Raw genomic sequence first — 22,861 nt, 5'->3', positions numbered from 1 at the left:
AATGAATTTGAGTACAAAGAAAAGACTGGTACATTGAGCTATTATTATCCAAAACACTTTTCACACAAGAAATCATTTTTTCTTCCATTAAGTAAAGCTTTACAGTATGTTTATTTGGCCCTCGAGACTTGAACACAACTTCGCTTTTGTCCAGCTAACAATATGACCACTCAGAACTTTCTATCTTAGATAAACTGTTTTATAGTTGAACAGAATGGTGCTTTTTTCTTTCAAAACGTCTGTATTTTTTCAGCTAAGAGACATAATCCCCCAGGCAAGAATCCAAATAATCAGTGCTGGAAAAGTTGGCACTTGCGTGACTCTATGAATAGATGAGTTTGATGTGTCTGTTCTTGCCCCACATAATAAACGATAATTTTAGTAAAACATAGTGATATTGTATTGGGATTATCCTCAATGGTTGGAGAACTGAAAGCGGTCAAATATTCAAAAACAGAAATCCAGAGATGCTTGTTTGAAGGACCCATGGAAAGAAAAGTCATGGAGACTAGAAAGAAAAAAGGCCAAAAACTGTGTTCCTGGGTTGGTTGCGACACGGAGGACCCGGAGAAGGGGTATGTGTGGTACATATAAACAACATGGCTGAAAACAGTACTATGGATCAGCTATGACAAGGACCCACAGAAAGAAGATTGGTTGGCAGAAGAAGACAAAATGGCTAAAACTGTGACAGGGAGCAACAGTACTGGAAGAAAGACCCAGCTTTTTTATGGTGTTTCATGCCACAGAGAGAGTACATGAAGACAAGAATTTGCAGTGCAATAGGTTTTGCATTTACGTGAGTTTCGTAAATGTGACACCTATTGCATTAAAATGCTAGTTTGTAAGCACGCCCATGCAGCGCTTTAACTTTAATATCGGCCGCACCCCTTTCTTTAGACAAGCTGTGTCTAAAGAAAGGGTTGTGGCCATCATTAAAGGGAAAGCGAGTTATGGGCGCTTTCACAAAAAAGCATTTGTTTGTGAAGTTGACAAACAAATGCTTTTTTTGTAAAAGCGCCCCAGCTGTGCTTTCACTTTAATGGCAGCCACAATGCTTTCCTTAGACTGGGCTCATTTAAGGAAAGTTGCGTGACCGACATTAAAGTGTAAGTGCAGCATAGGGCAATTAAAATAAAAAAATAAAAATAGTTTTAAAAAAACATACTGCTACATTTGGCGCAGCAAGTAAAGCAAAGGCACAGCCGCCACTATCAGCGTGGCCTGCCGTGCTAGGTAAAAAAATAATAAAGCTGTTGCGAGAGAGCGTTGCCTGCCTGGAACAGCAGGCATACAAAAACCATTAAACGAAATAGTGCTCTGAGGCTGAAATTTAAGCTTACCGAGCAACAACACATGTAAAAGGGGGTATCTTCATGGGAGGTTACAAATGAAGACAAGGCGGTACTAAGGAGGGACTAACAAGCCTATTTACAGATCAGATGTAAGCATTTATGAAGGACAAAGACAGAAGCCAATGAAAAATATAGGCAGAGTGTGGGCGGCGCGTCAAGTGCATACTCCAACATAGCATGCCTCGCAGAGCAGCGCATTTGTTGCCTAGGCTCGACCTAAAAAAATTGAGTAGCGGAGAAACCATGTAAAACCATTGTACTCAATATTATGGGCCATATGAAAATAAATTAGGGTTCTGATTCTTAAAAAGTCCCAAAAGTGCAACGGCAGGGACGTGTTCTTGTACTGGTGCAGATTTAAGATTTTTTTGTCATTAATTAACAAAAGTTCAAAAAAGCAGGACTGGAAAGTGTACTCCTAACAAACATTTGTGAATAGCATTTTTGAATGAACAAATATGCATGTGTAGCGAAAAAGTCCTGGGTGACTCCAAATTTGCTTTTCCTATACTTCTTTTTTTCCCCACCATGGAAAAGTTTTTACCTCTGCCCTTTTCAGCAGTAAATTTCCAACCTTTTCTAGTGCGGAGAGAGATTTCAGAGGACTTAGTGAGTCCCTTAAACATGTAAATTTGGGGTGAGCAGAGACTTACAAGGTACATCAACCCTGGAACCACTGCTTATCGCCTTCTTCCAACCCCTGTAGTTAAAGTTGCATAAGGAGGCAAAATCAGAACCTAGCTAGAATCCTGACTCTGGTAGTAGGTCAAACATAATCAAAGAAGCTAGTGGTTAAGTCAATAGGATCCCATCTCTAGTTGCTCAGGTATATATCAAAGCGCCGACATAATAAGCATGCTGAAACATTTGTCACTGTGCTGCATGGCACCTCAAGACACAAATGTTTTTTTTTTTACAGGACTACTAGATTTCAGAAGCATCCTGCCTCAGGACAAGAAGATATTTTATAACATTCCACCAGCCAGGTTTGAGTCTTATATAATGGTACACCATATCTGGGAGTAGATAGACTGGTTCCTGTTAACTGGATCATCAGGGTACGGTTGACAGTTCAGCACTTGATAAAGGGGGGCACTGCATGGAAAGCGTAAATCTGGGCCAGATTACAACAGTGGATAGAAGCGCTACACTATTGATCGGTCTGTGACAGTGGCAGGTCAATCTACAGTACAATCAGTTTGTAACAATAACTGACAGCTGTTGCCCTTTTTTGGATGAGTTTGTGACATCTTTACATCAGGCAGTCAACATGCCTAGAAGATCTATTGTTGGATTATGCCGGGACAGTGCCCAAATATTCTGACCTTGATAATGTGGAAACAGTAGCTGGCAATTGGGGAATAACCTGTCGTGCGGCACTGGCTGTGACAGTGCATGCATTTTTGCCACCTTCAGACATGGCTGTGGCATCTGTTAAAAGTTCTTGCTCTGGATCAGGAAGTGACAGAGCCTACACAATGATGTTGCAATGTCAGGTTGCTCTGTCCATGGCTCCTCAAGCAGATTATAGTGACTGTGAGCCCTGGCCCTCCTGCATGGATGAGTCTTGAATATCCCAGTTGAATGCATTGCATCAGGTGTTGTCAGCGTGAACTTGCTGGCTGAGAGTGTTGCAGTCTATCCAAGTCAACAAATGCGGAGGATTGCAATAATCCGGGGTTGCTCCTCACCAGTGGGCTGTCTTCCAGCATTTGTTTGATGGGTAGCTTATCTATTCCGGGCATTGTTGCACTTCTTAAAATACAGCCTCGAGAATGTAAACCTTAGTCTCACACTATACACCTAACCCTGATTCAGCCACAACAACCAGCCCTGAAATTCTCGGCCCCCTTTTGCTTTTCGTTGGCTAGTCAGAAGCCCAGAGAACTGCCTTTGGCTGAATAACCTGCCTTACTGTGCACGTATACACATAACTAGGAGGTCCTATCCTAAGCGATGGTCAGGCACAAACGTCTCTGCTTTTGCCTTCTTTGCAACACTGACATTGTAGGAAAGTCTGGCCTGACCCAAACATGGCCGACTTGGAGGACAAGGCCCGCCTATGAGCTTCTGGCATGCACAGTATAGCATCTTCGAATTCGGTCAGTGCCGTGCAGTGGAGACTCGGCGCCGGAAAACTACGAGAATAAGACTTATCAAGGTCTTCAAGAATCTTTCACTCAACAAGATAGGATTTACCTCCACGCAGCGAGTCGCACCCCCATAACAAGACAAATCTGCATCCAAATCACGTTTGTTCTTTCAATGCTCCACGAGGGACTAAACAAGAGTAAAGTTACCTAGAGGGAACCCACTTTCTGAATAGCTCGCTGTGACCAAGACATCCAATAGGTTTCGCATAAACGCTTCATATCCATATCTTTTCGAACTATAGACCTCTCCGATGCCAGAGCAGCATAAGACCAGAACAAGATAGCCTTGAAAAAGCCCTGGAGAGGGCGAAACACGTGTCGGCAGTGTAAAGCTGGGAAACTTTTAACTTATTTGAACAATAAAGAACTTGAAGCACAAGATTTGGTTTTGGATCCATACTTTGAATTGCCATTGAATCATTGAATGATGTTGGTGCAATAACCTTGGAAATAACTACATTTATGTTCATAGATTAATGGACTTTTAAGAGGGTGCTTGTGTAATTTGGTTTTCTCTCTATCTTCGAATTCGTGTTGGCTTACATATATATAGATGGTGAGTATGAATGGACTTCTTCTTGAGTAAAAAAATAAAAACAGCGTTTCTTAATGCGCTGGTGGGAAGAGCTTCTATTCCTGAAGGCTTATCCTCCCAGTTTCTTCGGAGCCGAAAAAGGCAAAAAAACATACATGCCAACATTCCTGGTTAATAAAAGACCAAGTGCACTACCAAGTCTAAGAGGTAGCTTCTACTGTTTATTCAAAATGTTAGACTGCTTCACGAACTCTGCAACAATCACAACAACCATCATATAAGGTCAACGCCAGAACAACAGTTCACGTGAGAGTACGCACACACAAACATCTCCTCCATGCGCACAGAGAGGGTAGCAAAATGGAGAGGGCAATTATACGGCCATATACAGAAATATTAGCAGTGCAAGGAGTTTCAATTTGTATGTTTGTTCAGAAAAGGAATGAACATTAACCCCATGTTGAAATGTATCAATTTAGTAATCTAGCACTGTGTGGAATCATCTGAGAGGCAGAAGTAGTTCAGCTAAGTCCTTCTGAAACAAGCAGTGACAGGAAAAAGAGTTCTCCGATGCAACAGTTAAAGAACTACAGCGTATGGGAACTGTACTTTAATGGTGCACCACTGCCTTGAGCGGACGTGACGTATCTGCAAAGCCAACGAGTTAGGAGGCGGCTATGAACAGAGACATTAGAGTGAACCTATGGCATGGGTACTCACAAACTTTCTCTTGGGGGCCAAATTTACAGTGTGGTTTGTGGCCGAGGGCCGCACCAGTGGAGGCGGGGTCAGTGGGGGAGGGGGAAGAGGCTAGAAAGAAAAAAACTGTGACCATGAAGTTGAACACAGGCCCCTGCAACTGACGCGTTCATTCACTGAGCCAACAGACCAGCATACACACACATCTCTCTTTCTCTCTCTCTCTCTCTCTCTCTCTCTCCCTCCCTCTCTCTCCCTCCTTCTATCTCTCTCTCGCTCCCTCCCTCCTTCCCTCTCTCTCTGTCTCCCTCTGTCTCTCTCCCTCTGTCTCTTTGTCTTATCTCTGTCTCCCTCCCTCTCTTTCCTTCCCTCTCTCCGTCTCCCTCCATCTGTCTCCCTCTATCTGTGTCCCACTGTCCATCTCCCTCTGTCTCCCTCCCTCCGTCTGCCCTCTGTCTGTCTCACTCCCTCCCTCTGACTGTCTCCATCCCTCCCTCTGTCTCCCTCCCTCCCTCTCTCTGTCTCCCTTCCTCCCTCTGTCTGTCTCCCTCCCTCCTCCCTCCCTCTGTCTGTCTCCCTCCCTCTGTCTGTCCGTTTCCCTCCCTCTGTCTGTCCGTCTCCCTCCCTCTGTCTGTCCGTCTCCCTCCCTCTGTCTGTCTCCCTCCCTCTGTCTGTCTCCCTCCCTCTGTCTGTCTGTCTCCCTCTGTCTGTCTATCTCCCTCTGTCTGTCTCCCTCTGTCTATCTCCCTCTGTCTATCTCCCTCTGTCTGTCTCCCTCCCTCTGTCTGTCTCCCTCTGGATGTCTCCCTCTATCCCTCTCCCTCCCTCTGTCTCCCTCCCTCCCTCCCTTCCTCTGTCTGTCTCCCTCTGTCTATCTCCCTCTGTCTATCTCCCTCTGTCTGTCTGTCTCCCTCCCTCACTCTGTCTGTCTCCCTCTGTCTGTCTCCCTCTATCCCTCTGCCTCCCTCTGTCTTCCTCCCTCCCTCCCTTCCTCTGTCTGTCTCCCTCCCTCCCTCTGTCTGTCTCCCTCCCTCCCTCCCTCTGTCTGTCTCCCTTTGTCTTTCTGTCTCCCTTCCCCTGTCTGTCTCCCTTCCTCTTTCTGTCTCCCTCCCTCTGTCTGTCCCCCTCTCTCCCTCTGTCTCCCTCCCTCCCTCCCTCTGTCTCCCTCCCTCCCTTTCTCTGTCTCCCTTCCTCCTTCTGTCTGTCTCCCTCCCTCCCTCCCTCCCTCCCTCTGTCTGTCTCCCTCCCTCTGTCTGTCTCCCTCCCTCCCTCTGTCTGTCTCCCTCTGTCTTTCTGTCTCCCTCCCTCTGTCTGTCCGTCTCCCTCCCTCTGTCTGTCTGTCTCCCTCTGTCTGTCTGTCTCCCTCTGTCTATCTCCCTCTGTCTATCTCCCTCCCTCTGTCTGTCTCCCTCCCTCTGTCTGTCTCCCTCTATCCCTCTCCCTCCCTCTGTCTCCCTCCCTCCCTCTGTCTCCCGCCCTCCCTCTCTCTGTCTCCCTTCCTCCCTCTGTCTGTCTCCCTCCCTCTGTCTCCGTCCCTCTGTCTGTCTCCCTCCCTCTGTCTCCCTCTGTCTTTCTGTCTCCCTCCCTCTGTCTGTCTGTCTCCCTCCCTCTGTCTGTCTCCCTCCCTCTGTCTGTCTCCCTCCCTCTGTCTGTCTCCCTCCCTCTGTCTGTCTCCCTCTGTCTGTCTCCCTCTGTCTGTCTCCCTCTGTCTATCTCCCTCTGCCTATCTCCCTCTGTCTGTCTCCCTCCCTCTGTCTCCCTCTGTCTGTCTCCCTCTATCCCTCTCCCTCCCTCTGTCTCCCTCTCTCCCTCCCTTCCTCTGTCTGTCTCCTTCCCTCCCTCTGTCTGTCTCCCTCCCTCCCTCTGTCTGTCTCCCTTTGTCTTGCTGTCTCCCTTCCCCTGTCTGTCTCCCCTCCTCTTTCTGTCTCCCTCCCTCTGTCTGTCTCCCTCTATCCCTCTGTCTCCCTCCCCCCTCCCTCTGTCTCCCTCCCTCCCTTTCTCTGTCTCCCTTCCTCCCTCTGTCTGTCCGTCTCCCTCCCTCTGTCTGTCTGTCTCCCTCTGCCTGTCTCCCTCTGTCTATCTCCCTCTGTCTATCTCCCTCCCTCTGTCTGTCTCCCTCCCTCTGTCTGTCTCCCTCTATCCCTCTCCCTCCCTCTGTCTCCCTCCCTCCCTCTGTCTCCCTCCCTCCCTCTCTCTGTCTCCCTTCCTCCCTCTGTCTGTCTCCCTCCCTCTGTCTTCGTCCCTCTGTCTATCTCCCTCCCTCTGTCTCCCTCTGTCTTTCTGTCTCCCTCCCTCTGTCTTTCTGTCTCCCTCCCTCTGTCTGTCTGTCTCCGTCCGTCTGTCTGTCTGTCTCCCTCCCTCTGTCTGTCTGTCTTCCTCTGTCTGTCTCCTCTGTCTGTATGTCTCCCTCTGTCTGTCTCCCTCTGTCTGTATGTCTCCCTCTGTCTGTCTCCCTCCCTCTGTCTGTCTCCCTCTGTCTGTCTCCCTCTCCCTCCCTCTGTCATCCTCCCTCCCTCCCTCGGTCTCCCTCCCTTCCTCTGTCTGTCTCCCTTTCTCCCTCTGTATGTCTCCCTGCCTCACTCTGTCTGTCTCCCTTTGTCTTTCTGTCTCCCGCCCTCTGTCTGTCTTCCTTCCTCTGTCTGTCTCCCTCCCTCTGTCTGTCTCCCTCTCTCCCTCTGTCTCCTTCTGTCTGTCTCCCTCCCTCTGTCTACCTCCCTCTGTCTGTCTCCCTCTGTCTGTCTGCACCCCTCCCTCTGTCTGTCTGTCTGTCTGTCTCCCTCTGTCTGTCTCCCTCTGTCTGTCTCCCTCCCTCTGTCTATCTCCCTCTGTCTGTCTCCCTCCTTTGTCTGTCTCCCTCTGTCTGTCTCCCTCTCTCTCTCTGTCTGTCTCCCTCTGTCCGTCTCTCTCAGTCGGTCTCCATCCCTCCCTTTGTCTGTCTCCCTCTCTCTCTCTGTCTGTCTCTCTCTCTCTGTCTGTCTCTCTCTCGGTCTCAATCGCTGTTGGTCTCAATCGCTGTCTGTCTCTATCGCTATCTGTCTCTGCCTCTATCTGTCTCTGTCTGTCCCTGTCTCTGACCCTATCTAGCTCCGTCTGTCCCTGTCTCTATCTGTCTCTGTCTCTATATGTCTTTATCTGTCTCTATCTCTATCTGACTCACCTCAGCCCGCTCTAACTCCCTGCTGCCCTCAGTCACCTCACCCGGCTCTCACTCACTGCTGCCCTCCCACCTCACCTGGCTCTCACTCCCTGCTCTGCCCTCCCACCTCACAGGGCTCTCACTCCCTGCTCTGCCCTCCCACCTCACCCGGCTTTTACTCACTGCTACCCTCCCACCTCACCGGGCTCTCACTCCCTGCTCTGCCCTCCCACCTCACAGGGCTCTCACTCCCTGCTCTGCCCTCCCACCTCACCCGGCTTTCACTCACTGCTACCCTCCCACCTCACCTGGCTCTCACTCCCTGCTCGGCCCTCCCACCTCACAGGGCTCTCACTCCCTGCTCTGCCCTCCCACCTCCCCTGGCTCTCACTCCCTGCTCTGCCCTCCCACCTCCTTCACCCGGGCTCTCACTCCCTGCTCTGCCCTCCTACCTCACCTGGCTCTCACTCCCTGCTCTGCCCTCCCACCTCACAGGGCTCTCACTCCCTGCTCTGCCCTCCCACCTCACCCGGCTTTCACTCACTGCTACCCTCCCACCTCACCTGGCTCTCACTCCCTGCTCGGCCCTCCCCCCTCACAGGGCTCTCACTCCCTGCTCTGCCCTCCCACCTCCCCTGGCTCTCACTACCTTCTCTGGCCTCCCACCTCCTTCACCCGGGCTCTCACTCCCTGCTCTGCCCTCTCACCTCACAGGGCTCTCACTCCCTACTCTGCCCTCCCACCTCCCTCACCTGGGCTCTCACTCCCTGCTCTGCCCTCCCACCTCACCAGGCTCTCACTCCCTGCTGCCCTCCCACCTCACTGGGCTCTCACTCACTGCTGCCCTCCCACACCCGGGCTCTCACTCCATGCTCTGCCCTCCCACCTCACAGGGCTCTCACTCCCTGCTCGGCCCTCCCACCTCACCGGGCTCTCACTCCCTGCTCTGCCCTCCCACCTCACCTGGCTCTCACTCACTGCTGCCCTCCCACCTCCCACACCGGGCTCTCACTCCCTGCTCTGCCCTCCCACCTCACAGGGCTCTCACTCCCTGCTGTGCCCTCCCACCTCACCGGGCTCTCACTCCCTGCTCTGCCCTCCCACCACACCCGGCTCTCAGTTCCCCCTCCCCCCACCGTGTGTCAGCCTGGCTGATGCAGCATCCCGGGCACCCCAGTACTTCACAGGTCTTTAAACGACCATTTGTTTGTTAATGAGGCTTTGTTCACCTCTTAGCGCCCCTGCAGCTCCACTCTTGACTGTGGCTGGAATCGCCCGACCCCCACAGAGCAGTCTCTCTGATTATGCACTGATGCTCCCCGAGGTGTTTGCTTAAGTTAAAAAAAACACACAGGTGCGATGTGTCTCAAGCTCTGCGGGCCACCACTGAAGGCTTGCCGGGCCGCTACTGGCCCGCGGGACGTACTTTGAGTATCATTGACCTATGGTAAGTAGCAGGCGAGAAAAAAAGTGTTTTTCTTTGATTACCACAGGTCTTGCAGACAGCGCATGCATGCTGTAGCTCGACCTAAAAAATTAGTGTGGCATCATTTGTGGTATGGTATTTTATCTGCACAATATATGGCCCATCCTACGTTGAAGAAAATATTTCTGAATACTTTTTTAGTTCTTATCACTAAATGTATAGAGCATATGCAATACGTACATTGCTGCCATCACCAGTGTGGTGAGCTAAGATTAAATCATCAAAATATCTGACTGCAGGTTTTTGGTCTAGTAGCAAATATTCATTCCCCCTACCCACTGCCACAATAAACTGCCTCTAACTGCTGCTCTCGAATCTAGCTTATTCTGATTGGTTGAAATGGGCACTAAACAGATTTCTGTTGTTTTATCAATGTGATTGGCCAGTCTGTCAATCAATCAGAATAGGTCTCTGTATTAGGCCCATTCCGATTGGCTAACGTCAGCCACTCAATCAGTGTGTCTCTCCCAGGGGTGAATTGGCTCTGGTTTACATACAGGTCGGCAGCTAACCCAATATAGAAGATTCGCTTCAAGATTCCCTTCCCCTTATCCTAGAGACTGAGAAAATAAAATTGCATAGCCCTAATTATTTTGATGGAACAATCTCTGTGGAGTAACTTAGGACGAGGTTGAAAATGAAGTATTAAGAGAAGTCGATAAAACATGTTGATGAACTGCATTTTTTGGCATGATGATCATGTATAATGTGGAACTAAACCAACTCAATATGATGGTGAAGGTAAATAATTGGTATGCGATCGAAATGGCTATACATTTAAAACGAAATGGGGATGAACATAAGGTAAGCATCTGCTCACAGAAAAGAAGTTTGACGATTGATGGTAAGCCTGGAAAACTGAAGGGAGCAGCCTCTTCACAACTCTTGCTGACTGTTTGTGCAAATACAGGTTCTGAGTTTACAGTATCAGGCTCTGTGAACGTGCATGTCTGCAGAAGGAACTTATGACTGTGGAAAATGTTACGTTTAATTTGTAGATTTATATAGCACAGCTTATCACTGGTGAGGGTATCCATGGGCACGGGAGATTACGTGATTTGCCCAGAATCACAAGATGTGCCGACGCCGAGACTCAAACCCAGATCACCAGCTCCCGAGTCAGCAACTTGGGCCGCTTTGCCACATCGTCTCCCTGAAAATGTGCAAGTCTGGTCATACATTTAGAGTTAATGGCATGAGCATGGGTATTACTTGGGAGGGTGAATGGAGTGGCCTCTGGATCAAAGCGACCACTACAAAGAAATAACTTTGTAGGTATTCATCAACAACAGCAGTCCGAGTAGTTTTTCACCTACACTAAGGGCCTTGTTAAAAGTGGCCGGTTAAACTGCGGCCCTAGCACAAACATCTGTTTGCTCATGGACCACAATGACAAATGATGCAAAGTTTATCCTACCTAATAACTATCAGATAAGGTTAAGTGTGCATCCTCCATTACATTTCAGCATGTCGAACCTGCCAAATTTACAATGGAAAAGGGCACATGATGTACCAGAACATATGGAATTAGGTGCAGCGAGCACCAAAATCTGCATGTTATTTCCCAAAAAGTCAGAATAGGTGATAATTATCACAACCAATAAATTCTGAACAGCTGTAATTAGGTCATTGTGCGTGAATACAACAGAGTGTGAGAAACACCCGAAACACCCAATTTTTTCAGAGGTTAGAGTGGAAGGGAACTTTTCACCTAGAAAAAAGATTACAAGGCAGAGAAAAAAAGCTATACAACAGATCGAGTCTTTGCACTATAACACTAATCATAAACCAGGAGCTGCCCTGCAGTTTGTGTTTAAGCATGGGCATGGAATACTATGATTTCCCCCTATTTTTGCACATCAGCCATAGGATTCACTAGAAGAAAGAGTCACTTTATAAAAAGATGCACCATTAGAAAAATACTCACGTGGACAGAATGATATACAGGAAAATACGTTTATATCATTGGAAGAGCCTGGAAAAAGGATAGCTAATCCGGCTCCTGGTTCTTGCTCCCTTATGCCAGGAGTTTTAGCATCACTGGTGATTAAATCGTGCACCGCAGGCCAGGCAGTAATGTAGGCCTGTATTTTTGGTGCCACCCCATAATCCGCAAAAATATGGTAGTTATGAATAAAACCTTTTAGGTCACGGTGTGTTTTCATTTTCCTCCTCTAATTGTACAGGACATTCCCGCAAACCACAGGCGGTGTCGGTTATTTTTTGCTGGAATACTAATCGCCTTTCATTACGGGATTTTGGGGCAGGAGGCTGCAGCGCGGGAGAAAACGCAGATCCTTGAAGGATTTCAATATTCATTGCTCAGCGAAGTTACAACTGTTGATGTAGAGAATTGAACCGTGTTCACCGCAACTATAAATACGAATTTAGACCACAGAAGGGAGACCACCGTGAACTGAGAATCCGGCACCACTGGCCGTGGAGTGAAAAAAATCATTGGTACAAACTTTTAAAGCAAAATATATTGCGTCCACTGAACTAAATTGACGCACAAATGAGTCAAGAATGTCAGAATTATGGGATGGTCACAAAAGCACTTGAAGTTTAAGACATGCACAATTTTCGCTTCCAGGTCGTTGTAGTCTACCAGTTTTTTTCTGATTCATAAATATTTCTGATTTAGGCATGCATACATTATGCATGCCCTGTTAACATGCGCAAGTGCCTGGTTTGCACACTCACACCTGTGCACACTCCCACACAAGCACCCCCACTATGTTTCCTAGTAGTTCTTGATCTATGCATGGCGTTCGTCTGTGCTTGGTTTTGAAGAAAGGAGAATTTAATGGTTTTTTTTATTCTTATTTGCTGTAATAAAATATTTTTCTGTATTTTCTGCACCCACTTACGCCTGGTCCCTTCAGATGTAGGTTAGATGAGCAGACAAACGCTGGGGACAGTGATGGGCGGCACAGGTAAGAGCAGTGGGGTGTGGGGTGGGTAAGTCGACATAGGACGGGATAAGTTAAATAAAATAAATACATAAATAAAACCACTATTATTGCGCTCATCTAATTGCCGAATCGACGATGTGGCGGGCGCAAGTTAAGTGGTTTTATTTTAAAAAAATAATTTAACTTATCCCCTCCTATATGGACTTCTCCGAACCCCACCATGCTCCGCTCCCTACCACTCCACTGCTCTCTACTGTGCCAGCTGCGACTGATGCGAGGAATGCATTACAACACGTTTGTGGATCTTGTAGTGTAGTAACATGCAGAGTGCTGCGTCGCTAATAACTGTACAAAGGCACACGTATGAAGTATTCTGCCTGCAGAGGTCATGCCTCAGGCCCGGTTATTCACTCTGGTCCCCACGTCATGGTCTGGACCAAAGGGGCCCCCAAAAAGAGGGTTAAACCCAAAACACCTCTCATCGGGGTTACACAGTGGGCTCACCCACCCACGTGAAACATAACGGTAAATAACAGCTGCATTAGGACTGTGATAGGCCCCTCATTTGCATCATTCCCTCTAACACTCCCACGGGACTCTCCATGTTTCTGATCTAACTATAGGAACATGGTGTATCCAACTTCGAGGCATGTATTTACATGCATGCAATGCTTTTTGAAACTCTGTCATGAGCACTGGGGCCACACAAAATGATTTCAGGCTATCTACATAGGATGAATCTGCATGCAGGTAATCTAAAGGATACTCATTTTAACAGAGAATGGTTATTCTGAAACTCTGAAATGAATTCAGTACTCCTGAAACTACATTAGACATCTTAAATACTATTGATTGCTGACTTGTTTCAACAGCAGTGAAACAACATGCCTCCTTAACTAGGAAGAGATCATGTGTCCAAGAAACCATTGCTGCTCATTATAATTCCGCATATATAGTTGACCTAATTTACATAAACTAAGAACCGGAACACTTGGAACGTACTGGTTATAGGCGGCAGACCTGGAAGCAGAGAACGACCAGGGATCAATACCCGACATGGCAGGGTCGTGGACCAGGGTCAGCGGACTCGATAATTCTCGCCTCGGTGCCTACTCTAACCAGGGATCACACTCTGCAACTCTGGGCATTAGCTTGCCTCATCTCTACAACGGCCCCCCACATTCTCCGGGGATGCCTGGTTTCACCTTGGAGATACCCAGTAGGGACCATCTCACAGGGATAGCCAGGACGGGTTCCCCAGCGGTCTACAGCGCCACGACGCCTCAGGGCAGCAGTGCGCTTTACAAGACACATACATTTACATTTACATAACTATGTTTCAAAAGTAAATATCAGCATCTCCGGGGCTTTATAAAACAAGGATGTGTTTAGTACCATGAAAGAAAGTCAGTCCAGACGGATGTTATAGGTATTCTTATTGTTGATGAGTGGTTTTTAGCTGTAAATGTTCCTGCTGTTATCTTTGTTTCGTTATTATTTAAGCATTATTATTAGTATAATTCTGTTCTCATTAAGTGTAAATGTTCAGTGATTGATGTGCTTTTATTAAGAAAACTAAACCTCACACCCCTCATCAGAGTTAATAACAGAAATTCTACACCCAATGGAATTATATTATTGTGAACAACATTTAAGACGCAATAGTCATGGTATTTGATAATTTCTCAATGACATGTTGACGTAACATTTGTAACTCTTGTCAATCTGGGAATTACTGGCAGGGCTTTCATATGCATATGTTTGACCTCAAAATCGAGTTATAATATTAATTGAATAAAAATATGTATTTTTTTTCAAAAGCTGCACACAAGGGTTCAAGTTGTTCATGGTTTGTCTTTCTTTGGCCCCCTTTTAGTCCATTGATGCATATCAATTGTGAAAGAGTGCACATATTGTTCTGATTACTTTCAGCCACTTTCTTCTAAAGTAACTCTTATTTCATAAGAAGGATCTATACCAGGGTAGAGAAATAAACATCGATAGGATAGCTTTCTGCCAAGTACATTGGAATATAATACCATCTCCTCTTAAACTATGGCCACTCACCAGCCCTTTGATGAACCTTGCTAAAATACTGGAAAGACTTCTGTAGGAATTGACCATCATTTGCGTGGTGTACCTCCAGATTTTTGTTTTGGCTGTTTTGTGAGATTGTAGAGCTCCATACACTTTTCCTCCGATAACAAGTGGTAAAGAGCCTATGGTTGCACTTTAAACATAATGAAATTGGTTTACACTTGATTGCTATTTACCCTACCTATGCATTCTTACTATATGGTACAAAGTGTACCCAGGGCCTGTGAGTTAAATGTTACTAGTGGACTGTAGCACCCATTGAGCCACCCACTAAAGTGATAGTGTAAATGAGACGGCAGGCATACCATGAGTAGCCTGGCTGTTGCAGTTTTAAAGTGAAAATGCAAACTGTCAAACCTGTCAAAACCTTCCTTTTAAATATTTATAAATCAGCCCTATGTAGGATATGTATGCCCTATTGCTCACAAGGCAGGGCACATGATATTTAAAAGTAGAACATGTAGGAGTTTAAAGATAAGTATGTCCCTAAAGTGAAAAAGTCCCCAAAACTATTTTCATTGTAGCAAAGCTGACTGTCTCTTAGAAAAACACAATATTATGTTATTACATTTAATAATGCTAATTTCCATTATGAAACAACTAGAAGAAAAGTGAAACAAATATATTTCATAGTTGTTAAAAATCCAATTCAATGGTGAAGTCAGAGTTTTGATAAACATTAAGTAAAAGTTACTTTAAGAAAGTTACCTTTTCCCTGCCTAAAGTCTCTGGAGCCCATTTGCATTTGTTCTCCCACTTCTGCTAGCCAGTAAATGACAGTAGAACAGGTGTGAATGGATTTGAAATGCCTCTCAGGAGCAAACAATATGTCAATGTCAATGTCAAAGGTTTTTATAAAGCGCCATTTATCACCGCAAGGTCTCAAGGCGCTTGCAGCATAAGAACCGGCTAGGAAAAGACAAAAAACAAAGCGGGCATCAGAACAAAAAACAGGGGAACCCTGCTAAGGAAAAAGCCATGTTTTCAAGGCTTTACGAAATTGCTGGTGCTCGTTAATAGAGAGGAGGTGAGGAGGTAGCTTATTCCAAAGAGCCGGTGCGAGAAATGTAAAGGAGCGCTGCCCATACCTAGAGGTACGCATGCGGGGTTGCGTTAGTAAGGACTTGTGGCTCGATCTTAAGGACCTCTTGGGGATATACCAGTTAAGTTTTTTTTTTAAGATACCGGGGCCACTTGTTATACAATGAATATGCTGACTTGAATGGGCAGGGATGACCTCTCTGGACCTTACAGATATGAAGGTTGGGGCTGTGAGCATCCCCATTAACATTACAGTGCCAAATCCTGTTTGAATATCAAATCCTGCTTGGCAGGACTGCTGTCAATTTACCTATGACCCTTGGGGTGCACTTCAGAGGACCTCCCCTGTGCCAGGCAAATGTTTGCTGAGACCTGGGCAGGGCCCTTCTTTTGACTGCCAGCCAGGCAGGCAGGCTCCGATGTTCGTGGGACTCTTTTTGACATCACCGTGTCACTGCTGCATGTCAAATCCTGCTTGACAGGTCTGTTTCGGTGTTACAAATAATACTTGGGGCAATTGGACATATCACTTCATTCTCCCTAGCATTCCACCCCACCTTCTCCACCTGTTCCCCCTTCTCCAGTCTGATGGCTGGAACGACCCTGGCCCAAACTGAATCTTGAAACTTGGTCAGCTGTCATGGAGACATTGAGGGACCCATTCCCTTGGAACATGTCACCCTGTCTGCTCACAGGATCATTGAGTGGATTACTATCTCGTTGGACACTGTCTTACCAGCAAGGTAACCAGCGGGCTAAACAATACCCTTGGTTCAACGCCCATCCAATACTCTGAAAAAGTACTGTAAGCCTTTGGAGAGAGTTTGGAGAAGGCCTTATGACGAGACTATTAAATCTGAATATAGGAAAGTCATTAGGCTTTATCACGTAAAAATAAAAGTGTCCCAAGCCACCAACTTCTCCACAAAATTTGCTAACTCCAATTCTCCTAAAGATATCAATCAGATAGATTCTCAAAGGTATTACAGAGTCTAAAACAGCAAAGCCCTACTTCGGAAGCCTCTGTAGAGCACAGTGATAATATGTGTTACTTCTTCCAGAAGAAAATAATGGATATTTATTCTTCTTTCCACGCGAGGTCTAATTTGGTCCTTCTCTTTCTAGTAAACCCTCCTAGCATCGATCAGAGGGCACTCTCTCGGCCTTCCCTGATCTCACCTTGAATCTGTTAATATATCTTTTAAACACAGTAAAATCAGATTACCCCACTAGACACTGACCCTCTCCATATTCTCTGTCAAGGGTCTGAGTGTATTGCCCTTGTGCTGAGAGACCTGCCATACTTCTCCCTTCCACAGTGGGGAGGTTCCCTCTCAGTGGAAGCATGCAAATGTCAAGCCACTATCAAAAAAATGCAACCTTGACCCCCTCTGTCTCAGTAACTACAGACCAAACTCCCTGTTACCTGGCGCTTCCGAACTCCTAGAAAAACATGTTAATAAACAACTTTCTGCCTTTCTTGAATCCCAATCAACTCCTCCACCCCTCTCAAATAGGGTTCCGACCACAACACAGCCCTGAAACAGCTCTGGTTGTGGTTAAAGAACTTGGGCAACTTCTGGCTCAAGAAAGATTGGTGGCAGTCATTCTTCTAGATCTTAATGTTGCCTTGGATATTGCAATCCATCTCACTCTTATTCAGAGAATATCAAATGAATGTATTGAGGGCAGAGCATTAAACTGGCTTTCCTCCATCTTGGAGAACAGAACTTTTTGGGTAGTAGACCAGTTTTGCTACTCTGTTAGTCTTCCTCTCAGTTGTGGGGTACCTCAGGGTTCCCCCTTGAGTCCTACATTTTTGTATCTTTATAATCTCCCCCTTGCCGAAATTGTGTGCTCATTCGGGTTGTCACTGGTTTCTTATGGCGATGATAACCAGCTGGTCTTACAAATTTCCCCCGAACTCAGCTCAAGCCATTTATCTCTGACCCTCTGCCTTCATGAAGTAGCGAAATGGATGGCTAGCTGCCAATTGACAATCAACGAAGACAAGATGGAGTAATACTACTGGGCAATAGTTTCTGCATCAATGTCCCGAGTCCCATACTAGGCTGCTCGAGCAAGCTTTCTAGCCTCATGATGGATCATTAAGCCACAAAGCTTGCTGCCAGGTGCTATGGCATTCTGAGATTATTTAGGAAGGTTCTTAATCTTCTTCCTTTCACACTTATAAGTCTGATTGTTCAGGACTTTGTGTTATCTCGCCTCAATTACGGGAATGTCTTGTGCCTTGGTTCACCCAGTTATGTTGTCAAAAGGTTTCAGATTGTGCAGAATGCTGCCACCTGGTTCCTGATGAATATTCCAAGATATCAGTCAGCCACAAGGGCTCTGATAGATCTCCACTGGCTTGCGGTGGAACGACAAGTGCAGTTCAAGACCTTAAGCATTATTCACAGGCACTCTACTGCTAGACCTCTAGCCCCTCCACACATGCCTGGGACACTTTGCAGATCCTTCTCAGCACATCTATTAAATGTCCTCAAGATCTGCAAATACCAATAGGGTGGCCGCTCAATGTCTTTTCTAGGCCCTAAACTCTGGAATACTTTATCTTAGAGTTACGCTTACAGGAGCATGACCTTCCCTTCTGCAAAGCTCTGATGACTTGGTTGTTTAGGAACGAATCCTCCTCCACAGTGATTTGATGACTTGTGGTGTCTTTTTCAACGCTGGGAGGCCTTTAGGTAGCCATGTCCTGTATAAAAATTCCAGACTAGACTCGACCCTACACTTCAAGGGACAACAACAGGATGCAAAAACAATTCTTATGTATCCACTGTCTGGTTGCTTTGTTCTGCCACTCTTCTGTCCCTGTGTTTATTGGGAGTATAGTGACTGTCCTAAACTGCATTTCAGTGGGAGAACTCTAGGATTACCATAGTGCAGTCTGCATACATACTCATAGGCCTCAGAGCCCAGGTTTAATGTGGTCAAAGTCGTCCACCATCTTTAAATTCACCTTTTTCTGCATGGTCACCCCAACATTTTTGTACCCTATTACTGCATTATTTGTACCTTTAGGAATTCATGGTCTTTGCAATTGCTAAAGCATAGTAAAGTGTCTTTGTGCCCTGTCTAAAACTTGTGCTGTACATTGGAACTCAATATATGACCTATTTAACTTCCATATAATCCCTTATAAGTAATGCCATATGTGCACCTATCGCATGAAAAGTTAAATATAGTTTGTGGGCTTACACCACCCACATACATTTAAAAAATATGTTTTTGTAGGTTCACCGCTGTGCTATGGCTTGACTGCAGCTTGCCGCTTAAATGAACTACAGTGAGACACAGCTGAGGAAAATGCCCTTGCTATGTAGGAAAAGCTTATTTTTATGTATTCATAAGTCACCCCTACAATTGCCTTGTAAACTCACAGGAAAAGGTGCTAATATGTAAAGTTTGAAATAAAACACATAAACTATTTCACTTTTTAGGCCTGGTCTGCCCTTTTTTCCCTAATAGTTTAGGTGGGATTAACATCTTTAGTTTACACCTCTGTTTACGAACGGGCTAGAAAAGTGCTTCAAAGTGGGTCCCTGCTTAGTTTTTGAAATCAGACATAATGGTTGAATTAGATCGTTTAATCAGAAAAGTAAGTTCGTAAAAATGTACTAAAGGCTGCCTGAACTATAACTGGCTTAAAACCAAGTCTGCCACTTATCAAATCTCAAGAGCCGGAATACAAATCTGTGTCTCAGAGGACAATGGCTTGCTTCTGGGACCGGGATCGGCCAATGTGTGTTAACTGCTGACTACTTAGCAGGGATTAGCTATCTGGGAGTGGAGAGGAAGAGTTGTCAGAACAACGCACAGCTTCAGCACCCACATTTGACTTGGAGATGCTAAGGAGGGTTTCTTCTATTTATTCCCAGTACTCTCCTAACAAGTTAGACTCCAGCCACCGTATGAGAGAAAATCAGTTATGAGCGTGCCAGGTAGTAGAGCGGCCAGGAAGCTTAAGAAAGGCTTGCCTGGTGGCAGCTGGGTCAGGCCATCTTCAAATAGGGGTTTCTGGATCATTTTAGTGAGGAAGAGGAAATTCTGCAAAAGAAGATGGGAGACTGGGATATAATTGTCAGATATGGCAGCAGAATTCCTCCAATCACGGACTATTGGATAGGATATACCTGGCATCTCTACATCCCCCTCCTCAGATACCATTCCTGGACCTGGAAAGACTCCATCTGAAGAAGGCGGCCTTACTGGAAGAAGTATCCTCACTTCTCACTCCTGCTGGAAGCAGAAGAGTCACACAAAGACTCAAGGACTAAAGGACACTTGAATCCTGCTGGCAATAGGGATAGAACTGCTCTCCAATGGTCAAGTGGTTGGCTTCCTGTTTACATTCTTCAGGGAACATAAAAAGCAGAAAACCTGCTGACTCCAAGAGGACCCAGCTGACTAAAACAGACTAGACGCTGCATGAGACCTGGCTAGAGGGAGACTTGGCTAGAGCGAGACCTGGTAGCCAAAAGCTAACCTTGAGAATCTAGAGGTACATGACTGACTAGAAGAAGATTTCTCCAAGGTAAAACCTTTAACTAGGACAACCTGCTTAATGTAATCGACTTCCACATCATCACAGTCAGCCTGAAATTGTTTCCAGGTTCATAGTCCATAATGCTTGACTTTTCCTAGACACTTTTTTGCCTTTAGAATATAAAAAGCAATATCACTGGTTCCCCTTTGGTGTCTTTTTGGACAGTACATTTTTCTATATTTTTCTATATTAGTTTGAGAGTTTTATTCTGTTGTGTTCTTCACTTTCAAAATGTTGGTACCACTCAAACGTCACATGTACTTCTTTGGGCTTGCTGAGCAAGGATTCTCAGAACTGTGTTTTAACCTAACCAAAGTGTATGCTTTGAGTTGGCAGGGGTGCCTGCACCCCAAATTAATAACCCCCTTACTGACATGGAACAGCTCAACAGCTTTTGTAACCAGAGGCTATGAATGAGTACAAGTGATTCAAAGTACAGGCATGGGGAATACATACACGGTGAAAAAGTCCTGCCATTCCCAGTACCTCTTTTGATCTTGGACAAGAGATAAAGTCCATTCTAAGACCTTACTATTTGGTTTTGATTTTTGCATGCTATTTAATGAATAATTTGGCCCAGGATCTATAGGCAAAAAATAAAAAAAATCTGTTATCAACGAGCTAGCTTTGGTTTGACACAGACCAAATTAATTTATTTGTTTTGCTGGGAGGCAAGGCAGAGTGTGTTGTTAGACAGAAGCAGGCCGAAAATTAAATGATGCCATCATTCTCAAAAGGGAGGAGACAAAGAGTCTGTACGTGATGATATAAATTGGGCTGGTAGAAATTGGCATATTTTGAGAGATTCCTCCTTGGAGCTTCACTTGATGTATCAGGAGATCTATAGAGAAGAAATGGAAACCCTGTCCCTAGCATGGCTTTTCATTGTGCTCACTGACTAGCCAAATCTCAGAAGCAATATTCACAATTTCCGCAATAAAACAAGACATTAATGTTGAAAACTGTGCATGGACCTAGAAAAGCATTTCTGAAATGACAGTTCCAAAATCTGTTTAAAATTAAAATGATACATTTCCAGATGGTGTACTTTAAAAACATATTCTAAGCTGTCACACTCAATAGGAAGCATCAAGTCCTAATTTCAGTGAACGATTTTGGGAGCTATTTGCTAATTCTCTTGGTGCATATGAAGCTCCTCGAGAACAAAGATATGGTGTGTGTGTGTATTGTTAATGTGGTCAGTAAAGTTTGTGCGAATGATAACATTCACAAACACTTTCACCATTGCAAAACGTTGCTGTTTGGGAAGGAAAAGCATGTCTTTGCCTCCTTGCCCTCTTTCCCTCCTTGCTTAGCCTCAAGTCTTTGGTTGTGCTGGGACGCCCCGTTGCTGGGGCAGCCATGTGCATTCCAAATCTGATAAATAAATAAATACATTTGCGGGAGGATTTGAGGGAGACTTCTCACACAAAAAAGAAATCCGTATGGTTTTTGTTTTTACCAAAAAATCTACTTTTGAGCAGTCGTTACCCATTCACCATTTTTATTTTTTGTATTTTTAGAGTTTTATATAGCGCAAACTAGACCCGAAGATATTGATTATCTGAGCTCTTTACATTGCACCAGTTTCGTTATATGAGGACACATTCATTTTTGTTAGGCATGGTTAGATTACGTGATTTGCCCAGATTCACAGGATGTTGAGCAACGTTGCCGAAACTCGCACCCGGTTCCCCAGCTTTGACGTCGACCGCTCTAGCTGTAAGGCTACATCCTCTCCCCTACATTATTTAAAACGTTTCCAGTTTTCTGAAGTTGGTGCCTCTGTTTTGAAAAGTTGTAAGCTTAGTGGCTGAAATATACAACATCTGTTAACAAGACAAACCCAGTCACTTATTCAATAACCGTTATTAAACCAGTCCTGCATTTATAAGGAATAAATGTAGGCATAAGTGCAGTTACTTTTCTTCTTTTCATGGAAAAAAACGTTTCCAAGAATAGTATTCCCTTTCCCACACCTTCAATGAAAATAGGACACTTTGTTTCACCTTGGCGCGCCATCTTCACTAAGATTCCTTTGAATATCCTTCATATTTTTCTCACAGATTCACGACTTGTGATTCATTGCATTGACCTTTTCAAAGATAATCTGCAGGTCGCCTCGCCTAATCACTGGCCTCAAGATATCCCATGATCCTTTACTGCAGGAGTAACTCTTTTCCCATGCCCCATCATTGGGTTTGTGTACAGGTTGTCAATATAACACCTATGCTTACCTTGTATCTGATTCTGTGCTTGTGAACTAAAGTGACTGGTGTTGCTCAAGCCTGCTCGGGGATTGGGGGTGGACTGCGTGACCCTCATGGTCTGACGGAGCCGTTCTAGCTCACTGAAGCGGTCTGGGAAGGCCCGTGCTTGATCTTCGAGCTTTTGGCGGTGCCCTGAAATGATAAAACAATCCTGCTTAAAATCAGAAAGAAAATTTGTAAACCTAAATCTCACTGTGTGGCAATAGCCAAATATTTGAAAATGTCATCTATGGCCACTCTTTCAGATGTTAGCATTTTGGAACAAATGTGAAATGTGTTGGTTTTCACATGAAAATTGACACAATGCAGAAAGGCACACCTTAAACGTTTGCCAACATCCTTAATAATATTTGAGACTAAACCTATGGATTGAACCCTCAAGTCATCATAATTATGAATATTAACATTTCAATTCTGTAGAGAATTGATGGGCTGATTTGGAGTTGGGTGATAGTGGAGGGACTTCTCCACCAAATTAACTTTTAGAAAACAGAGGATTTGTTGTTGCTATCCTACTGATAATCTCTCTTGTAATCTCACTGGGCAATTTTGTTTTTTATTTGTTCAGCGAGTCTGATGCAGTAGCTCAAGAATGGATTCTCTT

At 45.4% G+C, this 22,861-nt stretch overlaps 1 protein-coding gene across 1 annotated transcript in view; it reads right to left on the bottom strand.

Moving 5' to 3' along the window:
• RUNX3 (RUNX family transcription factor 3) overlaps positions 1 to 22,861 on the bottom strand; it is a 183,769-nt gene that overhangs the window by 62,721 nt on the left and 98,187 nt on the right. The window contains exon 4 of the mRNA XM_086956393.1: positions 22,225 to 22,389. Within this exon, the coding sequence (XP_086812519.1) occupies positions 22,225 to 22,389 (165 nt within the window). The remainder of the gene's footprint in view (positions 1 to 22,224; positions 22,390 to 22,861) is intronic.

Source organism: Lissotriton vulgaris, chromosome 2_1, assembly GCF_964263255.1.
Source record: "Lissotriton vulgaris chromosome 2_1, aLisVul1.2, whole genome shotgun sequence".
Lineage (NCBI taxonomy): Eukaryota > Metazoa > Chordata > Amphibia > Caudata > Salamandridae > Lissotriton > Lissotriton vulgaris.
Note: the sequence above shows the minus strand (reverse complement) of the source record. Positions and strands in the feature narration are given on the sequence as shown.